At 38.8% G+C, this 12,181-nt stretch overlaps 1 protein-coding gene across 1 annotated transcript; it reads right to left on the reverse strand.

Moving 5' to 3' along the window:
* Positions 1-7: 7 nt before the first annotated feature.
* Positions 8-11,468, reverse strand: LOC103476576 (kelch-like protein 10). The gene is made up of 5 exons (XM_008429032.2): positions 11,193-11,468; positions 9,744-10,230; positions 9,064-9,657; positions 438-587; positions 8-351 (listed from the first exon to the last, which is right to left on the reverse strand). Exons 1-5 carry the CDS (start codon positions 11,324-11,326, stop codon positions 46-48), a joined length of 1,671 nt encoding a protein of 556 aa, XP_008427254.1. The 5' UTR covers positions 11,327-11,468; the 3' UTR covers positions 8-45.
* Between the last annotated feature and the right edge of the window lie 713 nt (positions 11,469-12,181).

Raw genomic sequence — 12,181 nt, forward strand, 5'->3', positions numbered from 1 at the left:
TATGATATAAAATCAATGCATTTATTGACATGTCTAAGTTGGTGTTTAGGATACAAAGGCAGCAGCATGGGGGATTCGCTCCACCACACAGCAGTTGACGGCACCGCGAGGAGAATCCAGGTCCCGGACAACTTGCCATGTCTTGGTATTTCCGTCATAGCGCTCCACTTTAGAGCACAACTGGTCATTATCGTCTGTGAAACCTCCCACTACATAAAGCTGGTCCTCTAACACCACAGTCCCAAAGTTGCTACGGGAGTGAATCATGGGGTTCAGCATGCACCAACATTTGGTCAAGGGGTCATAAGCAGCAACCTCTGATACGTGCCTTCTACCGTCGTAGCCACCAAGCTGGAAGAAAGACTGGAATTAAGACTAGGATTACAGCCTACAAGGTTGGATTACAGTCATGAACACGTTTCTTTAGCTCTCTTTACCACATAGAGCTGGTCTTTATAGGCAATGACACCTGCTGCCGTTCGAGCGGTTTCCATGTGTGTGATAAGCGTCCACTGATTGGTGTTAGGATTGTAGCACTCGCAAGAAGATAATGCATCATCCATTAAGAATCCACCGCATATGTACACCTGAGAATTGGTAAGGGAGAACGGGAATCATTCTTGACAATATCTACATTAGGAATTTCTGTAATTTGATCATGCACAGTCATGTCAGCAGCAAAAGTAATTATTCTTTTGCTGGACTTTGTTTTTAACAGTGCAAAGCTTCAGCATTCCCAAGGCCAGAACAAACATACACTAAATTGCTAAAACTATAGACTCATCCCTCTAACTCACTGAATTCATGTTACTATCTCTTCCTTGTCCTCTGGTGGATATATCCAGCATGTAGGCATTAAAATAGCTTCTACAAACACTTGTGAAAGATTGAGTTGCCTTTAGAAGCTCAGTGACTCTCAGCTTGGCATAATGAGAATTTTATCTGTGCATTAAGCCCAGACAAGAAATTTCCTCTCTACTAAGAATACATCCAACTATTAAACCTGCTCTTCCTTGCAGGGTTGTGGGGGGAGGGCTGATGCCTACCTCAATGGGCAAGAGGCAGCGTACAACATGGACAGGATTGTCTATCACAGAGACACAGGACAAACAACCATGCACACACAGCTATGAACAATTAGAGAGACCAATTTACCTAATTGTCAGGCTTTTGGATTGTGGGAGAAATCCAGAGTACCTGTGAAGAAACCATGCATGCACAAAGGAACATGCAAACTCCAAGCAGAAATAGGCCTGTCACGATAACAAATTATGCTGGACGATTAATTGTCTAAAGAAATTATTGCGATAAACGATAATATTGTTTCAAGACCTTTTGACGCTGATTTAATGGAAATGACTAATAATACATGCGATTTCCTGATATTTATTTTCAAAATAACACGTAACACTGGAACTGATAAACTAAATAAACAAAACAACCAAAGACAAAAATAAAATGGATTCTCAGTCTCCATTAACAAAAAACGTACTTGAATAAAAACTAAACAACATAAAGCCAAAGTGGAAATAAATACTGCATTCAACCAAAAGAGTACAGATTATGAAGTCTGTATACTATATTGTCCTTCAGTAATCACTAGATTTAAATAGAGAAAACGGGCACATCCCACTACCTAATGCAATAGTTCACACTACATCATTTTTTACCCCTAATTTCCCCTTATGACAATCTTAGATCGTCGCTGGTGATTTCGTAACCGATCATTCTGCAGTGTGTGGTGTGTTACGGTGGATCGTCGATCTAAATCAGGGGTTTAACCAACTGGGAGCTTAACGCAGCCTGTTGAATGTGACAGGTAGCCAATCAGAAAGCCGGATTCTCCTCCGCGCTTTCTGAGGGGAAATTACGGAGGGGAATCCCAAACAGCTGAAACGGCGCAACCCGAAGTCCAGCGGACATTGGAGATGATTTGTGCTATCATTAATGTTTATCCAACATTTTGTGCAAAGAATATAGAAATGACAAGGAGAGGAGTTGGAGCCAAATTGCTACCTCAGTTAATAAACCCGTAAGTTTTCAGCTGTTCTTCTTAACGTGACATAAATAGGTTATAACGATTTTCATTCAGTCAGGACTTTACGCTGACTCTATAGCCACATGCATCACAGGTAGATTCTAGTAAAGCATTGATTAATGCCTGATTTTAAAATTAGTTAACTGGACTTGTAGCCATTATTTTGTGCCCATGTGGCTGGACACCACACGGCACGACGAACTCGATTGAACCATTATATAGGATTTCTGTATGCTAAGGTGTCTCTCAGGGTTTGGAAATGGGCCGACAACTCGTGTAGTGTGAGCTGGACATTAGACTAAGGAAATGAAGGGATTTGTCAGTGTAGAGCACCAGACCTGAGCCTTTTTTCATTCAGTGTCATCAACAGAAAGAAAAAAGGCTGGAAGGGACGATAAATACGTTAATTAACCCTCCTATTATGTTCGTTTCTGAGGTATAGCAATAATGTTCGTGGGTCAATTTGACCCGGGGAGAGTTTTATCATGCAATAGTTTCAGGAACGAAAAAATTCCTCCAAAACATTTTTTTATCTGATTATTAACTCTAATACTAACCATCTCAATCAAAAATTGTGCAATAATGTTTTTTATTTCTCAGAAATTAAGGATTAATGACGACAACTTACTCAATTACTCATTTGGACATAAAAAATGGGATTTACATTTTTTATGTCCACTGAAAAAAACCTAGACACAAAAAAACAATAATTTCCTTGAAAGTGATCTTTGGTAAAAAATTTTATATTACATTTAATATTTTTTTTCAAAGGGTGATCTTTATAATTGAACTTGAGACACACATACTGTTCCGGGTCAAATTGACCCGCCAATTAAAATCAAGATAAATGAGTCATACAGAGAGTATTTATGTTTTCCTCCACTTCTACTGAGTGTCACTCAGTGTGGGTGGAGTTTACCCACTCAGTGTGGGTGGAGTTTACCCACGGGAACAGAAAAGGTTCCCGTCAAAAGTTGTATGAACACCTGCTTTCTCGCAGTTCATTGTGAAGTAAAGAGAGTAGGGAGAAAGTGGGTTTGTGTGTGTCTGCGTGTGCATGTGTGTGTGTGTGTGTGTGGTGTGTGTTGTGTTGTGTTTGTGTGTGTGTGGTGAAATAAGGTTCATAGCTGTAAGGAAACAAATAGAATTGGACATTTTTAATCTTTTTTTGCACTTTAACTTGACTGCCGGGTCAAATTGACCCGAACAGTATCGATGTAACAAGTAGACGCAGGGGGGGCTGCAAATGTGTAAAATGAATACATTTTCAATTTATATGTAGAGTTCACCTATTAAGACTAATAGAAAAAGTTTCATGCAATAAAAATACTTACAACTATTTTAAAAATATTTTTAAAACTTTCAAACGGGTCAATTTGACCCGCAACATAATAGGAGGGTTAAAATGAGCTCAATAGGTTTAATTTATCGTCCGATTAATTGATTCATCGTTTATCGCGACAGGCCTATCAGAAAGACCCCAGGATGTGTCAGGTGTGTCAAAACTTCACAATAACTTTGAAGGTAAGATAATAAATCGTTTGTATTCACCATAATGCCTTATATGTCTGACGTAGCTAACAGGGACAAGCTTACAAAGGTGCTATGTAAACGTTAAGCGTTTTGATTATCTGTGCAGTGTGCAATCTACATATCTATGCTTTATAGATAGAATCTCAGTGATTCTTGAGAATAGGGACAAAACAGGTCCTATGGATAAAGCACAAAATTTGAATAAAATATACACAAAATATAATTTTTTCAAATATATGACTAAACTAATCTGGGTCATGTGAGCACAACAATGTATATTTTCCAGGTATTTGCTGAATATTTTTATTTTATTTTAAACATTGTAGTCGGTGGATGATGCCTGTAAAAGCCCTTGTCCAGGAGCAGAACTCAATACATTATGATAGTTTAAAACAAGTAAAGAAATACTAAAATTATATATTATGACAATTAAGTATAAGTAGTCATATAAATAATTATAAAGGTATCAATAAATTGAATTAAAAATCATTTTTATATATTTTCCAACTCCATTGAAATTTGTCCCTAGTTTTTGTCAACACCGTCAGAAATGAAAAGAATGTCAAAAAATAAATCAGGCATTATTGGGGGGCACCAGAACTTCTAAGGACCCCATGACCTCTCCCTTTCTCTTCCTTTGCTAAGAGGGCTAGTTAGCTCTGGTTAGCTTATGCTACTCTTTAGTTTTTTCTTCTTTTTATTCCTAAGTTGTTTGCCACAACAAATTAAAAACCCATTTTGTCCCTATTCTCAAGAATCACTGATCTATATAAACATATATAGATATGTCTATCTTGTGCCCAAGCTATCAGTCGAAGCTGAAGTTAGCTCCCGAATGTAGCATCTAGTTCGGAAAATAGCTAAAGGGCGATTACACTTAATTTTTCACTATCTTGGGCTTTTTTAATGTGTTGTACTTTAAAAACAACACCTAGACATTTCAAACCTAACTAGATTATTCTGTACTAACAGCAGAATAAATAAAACATTTGTGAAACCTAATTGATTTGTGAAATTTGTAAAATGTCAATAATAGATTCCAGAACGCATTAGAACTGAATTATTAAATTGGCATTATTTGTTATTTTAACTTTCAGTTTTCTTTCTTTTTTATCTTTATTATAGTTGGAGTTGGACAGTTCAGTTTGATGGCTTCCTGGAGGCAGAGATTGGCTGAGCTAATGTTGCCAACAACTTTTCTCCTGCTATTAACGTTTTTGCTTTTCTTTATATAGAAAGTATTTCTATTTGTTTATACAGTATTTTTTTATTTTTACCTTAATGCTTACCGGGTCAGTTGAGGTGGAAATGTACATCCTCTTGATTACTGACAAATGTCAGAACCACATGGACTGAGCTGGTTACATCAGATCAATCTGAATCTTTATTTCTCATTAAAACGACTTCTTGTAATTTTAAGACATTGTTATAAAATTGCATCTTTATTCTGCTGTAACGATGACTCATTCTTGCAATTAAAATTTATTGTATCCTGACTGGATGACTGCAGGGTCAGGGTAGCCAACAAAGTCTGCAGGTAGATTTTTGCATATCTGGTGCTCCGGTTTCAAGATCATAGTTTAACCAAGTACTGTAAATAAAAAGTTAGTCCACGTTGTGATGATCCGGCAGACCGTGGACTGATGGACGCCGTCAGCTGGTCCAGGTGTTTGGATCCAGTGGAAAGGTAATCAGCACAACAATCATGGCTCAGAAACATCACGAGGTGTTACGATGCAAACCTGAAAAATTAAAAACAAACTAATAAGCGTCCATATTTAGTTATACAATGTAATCAAAACTAATAAATCCTCAGCTCTTTTTGAGAGTTTTGCTTGAAAATAAATTGACAATATCTCAGGAAATTAAATGTTTAATTGAAATAGTTCTGGTATCACAAAGAAATGTTTCAGAGGTGTAACATTACTGAAGTTACTGAGTAAAGAGTGAACTTAAATATTTACTACTTAGAAAATGCATGTTAAAATCTGAATACTCTTTTGAAAGTGTGCAGCTTAAATTAATTTAAACTACTAGCAGGCAAAGCACAGGGTTTGCTCATTACCAACACAAAAAATGATGCATATAAGAGGCATTAGTTTATAAAAGTCGAGACAAACATAAATTTACAATTTTAAAAACAAAAAGCAGCAGGAGGATGTAACTTCATAACCTTATTTTCTAAACAGAATCTCAGAGGAAGAAGAAATTACGTTGTGTAACGCAAGAACAGATTATAGCAGCCAACTGGAAAAATTCACTAACGTGGATTATAATTATGAAACAGCAAAGGTAATGTCATATTTTCGGGAAATACGTGATTTGTACCATTTGTTCTGTGGGTTTTTTATGTGGATCGGTGCCACTTAAACGGCTGTAAAGCGAAGGTTTTGGATCTTAATCTGACTGACTACCTGTGTGGTTTGGATCGGGCTGAAGCGTTGCTGCTCTCGGCTGTTCTTTAATTACCTGCTCGGTATCGGAGGGGCTCGTCGCTCCGACTGCATGTTAAATGTATTTTATATAATTGTCATATAAACAAAAACTAAGGAGTTGCTTAAAAATAATTTCATACTCCGTATAACACAAACGCACATCAACACGTATTGACTCACTTTGTGCCGAATCGCTGCCTCTGTTCTCAGCCTGTTCCGTAGCAGTGGATTTCCTCCTGCATTATTTTTCTCCAACAAATTATTCCAGTGAACGAAGCGCGTACAGCTCCCTGTTAACCTCCGTCTTTCAGTTTCTGACGCTGGATCTTCAATATCCTCAAGCTTTGAAATAGCAGGTGTTGAGTCAATCCGTGTTTCCTCATCAGATACGGTTCCCCCTGCGTCTTCTTGCCGCTCCGCCCCGCCAACTCGGCAAAATGTGCTCGTGCTGAGCCAGTGGCGCAAAAAGTGGGTATGCAGGGTATGCAACGCATTGGGGCGCAGCGCCAGATGGGGCGCCAAAACCCCGTCTGGAGGGGTCGGCGCACCGATGATGTTTTCCCGTACACTTCAGCGCGCCTTACGCTCCTTCACCTCGCGCATATAACGAGGTAAATTTAACGTCACGGAGGGGGAGTGAGCGTCGCTCCTTCACCCTGACCTTCCTTCCCTCGGGTGGAGGGCGCCGATCTACGTTTTCGCATCCACCTGAATAATGTGTAGTTGCGCCACTGTGATGAGCACTGAGAAAGCACGCGCGTAGGGAACTACGGACACGGTGAAAGCTCAGACAATATATTTCGGCAAAGTTGTCACTTTCTTCACGTTTTAGCGGGAAACTAATAATAATAATAACAATAACAACAATAATAATAATAATAAATAATAGTGATGATAAATACATATATGTCACATAGATATAATTATTATAAATGTATATATATGTTTAGTCATATATACATCTATATAAATGTATGAAATAAAAACAGGGCAATGTATTTTAATACTCGATATTACCCATCAGATACCGTTCCCCTTGTTTTACAGTGGGGGAACGGTGTCTGATGGGCGGAATATGTCCATCAGATAGGGTTCTCCCACTGTAAAACAAGGGGGACGGTATCTGATGGGCAATATTGAGCATTAAAATGTATTGCCCTGTTTACTATATATATATATATATATATATATATATATATATATATATATATATATATATATATTAAACATAAACATATATACATTTATAATAATTTTAATATGTGACATATATGTATTTATCATTACTATTATTTATTATTATTATTACTATTTGTTTCCCGCAAAAACGTGAAGAAAGTGACAACTTTGCCGAAACATGTTTGAGCTTTCATGGTGTCCGTAGTTCCCTACTGCTTTCTCAGTGCTCAGCACAAGCACGCGCTCATTTTGCCGCGTGGGCGGGGCGGAGCGGCAAGAAGACGCAGGGGGGAACCCTATCTAATGGGGAAACGCGGATTGACGTAACACCGGCAGCTACAAACCGTGTGTTAGCTGTAGTGGCTAAGTTTTGGCTACAGTCCGCTGTCGCCTTGATATCAGCAGGAAAATGAAAAAACTAAGCACTGGATGGTACCGGCTAATTACTGGACACTTCGGCACACCAAAAACTCGATAGTTGTACCAGTAGCTCACAGATATTTTAAGTTTTGCGTCTTTTTCATGGTACAGATCTTGCAGCTTTGGCTAAAAACAATAGGAGCAAGCAGGACCCGGAACCAATCTATGTGGCATAAATTCAAACGGAAATACGTCACCACCTCTCGTGGCATATACCCCATTGCACTTCTTGAAATGATCAAAGATTCCCAAAAATAATTTTTTAAATCTTGTTATAAGCCTTCCCTTCAAAAAGTTGAAGTTTTTACTGGTGCAAATGGTGAGCTCACATATGAAATGCTTGGTCTGTTCTGCCATCACTCATAAAAAAATACACCAAAAAAACATGAATACCTCCAATCAAAACAAAATACTCATCTCACAGAAAACATTTATCAGTCAACAGGACTGATTTAATGGTATATAAATTTTTAAAAGGGGGCTGCACAATTTGTACAATGTTGCTTTGCAACAAGAAGGTCCTGGGGTCTTTCTGCAAGGAGTTTGCATGTTCTACCTGTGCATGGATAAGTTCTCTACAGGTACTCTGGCTTTCTCCCACACTCCAAAAGCATGACTATGAGATCATGCTTTTGGCCCTACCAAGAAGGTAACAGTGCTTTTTTTTCTTCTAAATTGTTCATAGGTGTGAATGTGTGCATGGTTGTTTGTCCAGTATGTCTCCGTATTGCCTTGCGATGGACTGGTAAGCTGTCAGGTTTTTTTTTTTTAAATCTGTTGTAGCCATTCTGAATTAGAAGGTAGGATTGAGACTTTCCAAGTCGGAATTCCAAATTCGCCATGTATTCCAATTGATTTTTTTCTGTTTAGTTCTCAAAATTACAACTTCTTCAAACAGAAGGAACACACCGATATCTGGAAATGAACAGAGTTCCAACCTCCGAGGTATAGTTCAGTGAAAAAGTATTTGGCCATCTTAGATTTCTTTTGATATCCAACATTAAACAAAGATAATCTGAGTAAATACAAAAAGAAGTGCACTGTCAGATTCTGAGAATTAAGAAATCACTTGAACAGAACCTGAGGAAGGCTACCAGTTCTCAAAAAGTAATACACCAGGCCCTGATAAACAGATGAGAAACAAAGCCACTGAAATATTTCTGTCTGGAAAAAGTTAGAAATCAATTTCTAAGGCATTGGAATCCCAGTGAAGCACAGTGAGAGCCACTATTTACAAATGGAGACAACATAAAGCAGTGGTGAACCTTCACAGGACTGTCCAGCCAAACAATTATCCCAAGAGTGTATTGAAGACTTGTCCAGGAGGTGACTGTATAAACCAAAACAACATCTTACTCAGTTAAGGTCAATGTTCATGATTCAACAACACTTTGGCTAAAAAGACCTTTCAAAACCACAGAAGGTCAAACCTGGTCTAAGAACACTTAATCCACTTACCTTCCCGTGAAGTGCTGCAGACCCAGCATCGGCTCTGTGTTCATACATGGGTGCAATCAGGGTCCACTGATTGGTGTCAGGGTTAAACCGTTCTGCACTTTTGAAGGTATCATACTTGTTGCAGCCTCCCATTGCATAGATCTGGTCATTGAGCACCGCTACACTGACATAGCAACGAGCTTTGTGCATCGTCCCCACTTCTTTCCAAGTTTGGGTGGCGAGATTGAACTTTATGACGCTGCTCAAGTAGTGATCAGCGTGGCACCCTCCGACACAATAGATGTTTCCTTTGAGGTAAACACAGCCGCTGAACTCTGGGAATGGTGCTGGATTTTTGTACACTGTCTTCCAGCAGTCTTTTCGAACATTGTACATCTCAATTTTGTCAGAAGGAAAATTGTCTTCAAAGCCCCCAATGGCCAGCAGCACATGAGAAGGTAGACGGGTGGAGGTGAGGGGCATCTCCACGCTGGACCCATGGAGGACCTTCATCGCACTGATTACCATGTTTACACATTGTAAATTGTTTCTAACCAGATTATCTTTGCACATAGTTTCGACTAAGTAATTAACAGGTATTAGGAGTAGGCGAACCTGGACAAAGACAGGATATTTTTATGTAGACAGTTGCAATTGTATATCTGGAGTTTGGGGAGATCCGTGCCCCAACATTCACTTACATGAGCGAAAAGTGTCCCCATGTATCCCCTACGATCCTCAGGAGCAAACTTGACCCAGCGGAGGATGGCCTCAAACACAAAAGTCTCCTTTCTCACATTCAACTCGTCCTTCCCGATGAGTTCCACCAGCTCCTCAACAGGGAGCTGCTGAAAGTCAGCACAGACCTCCACCACCTCCTCAAAGTGTTGCAGGATGTAGAGGTAGGCCACTTCCTTGAGGTCAAGAATCTTGTAGTGATCTGCTAGCTTCCAGGTCTTGATGCAGTTCTTAGGGCAGAGTGTTTGCTGCAGGAAGTCGCAGCAGGCCTGAAGGATGCCAGGGACAGCAAAGCGGTCTGCTGCAGCCAACAGCTCTACCACATTGTCCTCCGTCACCACAACAGAGGAAGTGTAGGCATACTCAAGAATGAGCTCCATAATATTTCGTGACAGGTCAGGGAAGCTGTAGACTTGCTGCCCAGATGATTGGTCACTGAGGAAGAGGTCTCTGTGGGAGATTGGAGGTTTAAGAAACATACGTCAAGCCACAAAAGCAGTGAAGTACAGCACTTACAAATTGTTAGAACCTTTTTTCCCATTCCTTCATGGACCAGGTAGATTTCTACTGAGATTAAATACACACAGGTGAACTCTATTTGCTAATTAGATCACTTCTATAATTGGTTTACTCTTTTCAACTTAGTTATTTGAAAAGCTTGAAAGCCATGTTAAATTTCACAATTACACAACTTTGTGTTGGTCTGTAACATGACATGCTGTTATTGAATGGGAATGAATACTTATGCAAGTTACTGACCGTTTCTTCACCTTCAAATGAACTTTAATGGCTACAGAAACATAGGGTAACTTTGAGTATCTTTGCCCTTTTATCTGTCTGAATGTTACAGATTTCCTTCATTTATATCAAAACCTGATGCCTGATGCGAGCTAAGCTACTGGAGAGTGTCGCTGGACCTGTCACCATGGAAACACACATTTGTTGACATTCTAACCAGATAGATGGAACCAGAATAAGTCACATGTTACAGATGTAAAAAATAAAGAAAATGAAAGATTAGTACTGAGTCAACAACTTAATAGGCAGGTTAATGATTTGAACAGAAAAGGTTTATGTGATATGATTACTGAATTTCCCTTTGGGACTGCTAATGTATATTTGAATTTGATTACATAAGATGGATCAGAAACAACTTCTCTTAATAACTCCAGAGCAGCAGAGCTGCATCAATCAATCTTAATCTAGATTCAATAGAACAATTTAAGGAGCTTTTATGAAATACAAGTCCTGTGGCAGAATTATATTTTTAACTTGACAACTTTTTCTCCCCAAAGGATGTCAAAAGCACAATTTAGTGCCTGTCAAACCTCATAACCATTTTGCAATACGTCATATTGAGATCAGGAATTAAAGAGAAAATAACTAAGATGTAATGATTTACAATGATTTACCTGAAGAAGGCACTGGGGTTGCAGAGAACAAACCTGTGAACTTTAAATTCTGCATCTCTGACTCTGATCACAGCATCGCACAGTGTTTCCTCCAGAAACATCTCCTTCCACACGTTATTAAAAGCAGTGTTCATTTTTCTAAAGCCTTGAAATAGTTCTTAAGGATAAAAATGTAGTCTTGTTAAAAATAGCAAGTTAAAGCTGCTAAGGGCTTTATTCACCTTTAAGTTTTATCTGTTTCTATATAAAGAATGACTTCTATTTGCTTCTTAACAGAATTTCTGGGTTGTATCTTTTTAAACGATATTTTCCATAGAAACTGTTTCAATTGTCAACATAGCTCTGTATATTGAATATACTGTCTGCAACAGACTGGCAACCTGTCCAGGGTGTACCCCGCCTCTCTCCCAAAATGTCTCGCTGAAGATAGTCACCAGCAACTCCTCCTGACCCCACTAGGGACAAGGGTGTATAGAAAATGGATGGATGGATGAAAATATACTGTTGTGCAAAAATTATAACTGTCCAGTTATCAGTATTACTGATTCCACCCATCCTCTCCATGGTCTATTCATCCGGTTGGCATCTGGCAGAGGATTCCGTAGCATCTGCTGCAGAACAGCCAGACTCAGAAGCAGTTGTCTCCCATTGGCCATCAGATTGCTCAACAATCCCATCACTAAGACTGTCTGAGACTGCTTGAAAATGCTAAGTTATGTATATTTAGCATTAGCAATATATTATTTGTATATTATGTAATCATAAGCACACTTGTGCTTTTGTGTGTGGTCTGGTGGCCAAGCGATGACATTTTATTGCAAATTTCACTTACGTGTCTGTGCAATGACAATAAAATAAGTCTAAGTCACCTCAAAGACTTGCAAAATGATTTAAGGTCAAAGTACATTTAATTTTAAAAAAAGGAATCACTGAGAGTGTACTTTACTTGTACTTTGTTAATTAATTGCATGTCTTGTATGTTTTAACCC

The sequence above is a fragment of the Poecilia reticulata genome, chromosome 15 (assembly GCF_904066995.2).
Source record: "Poecilia reticulata chromosome 15, P_reticulata-male-v2, whole genome shotgun sequence".
NCBI classification, from domain to species: domain Eukaryota; kingdom Metazoa; phylum Chordata; class Actinopteri; order Cyprinodontiformes; family Poeciliidae; genus Poecilia; species Poecilia reticulata.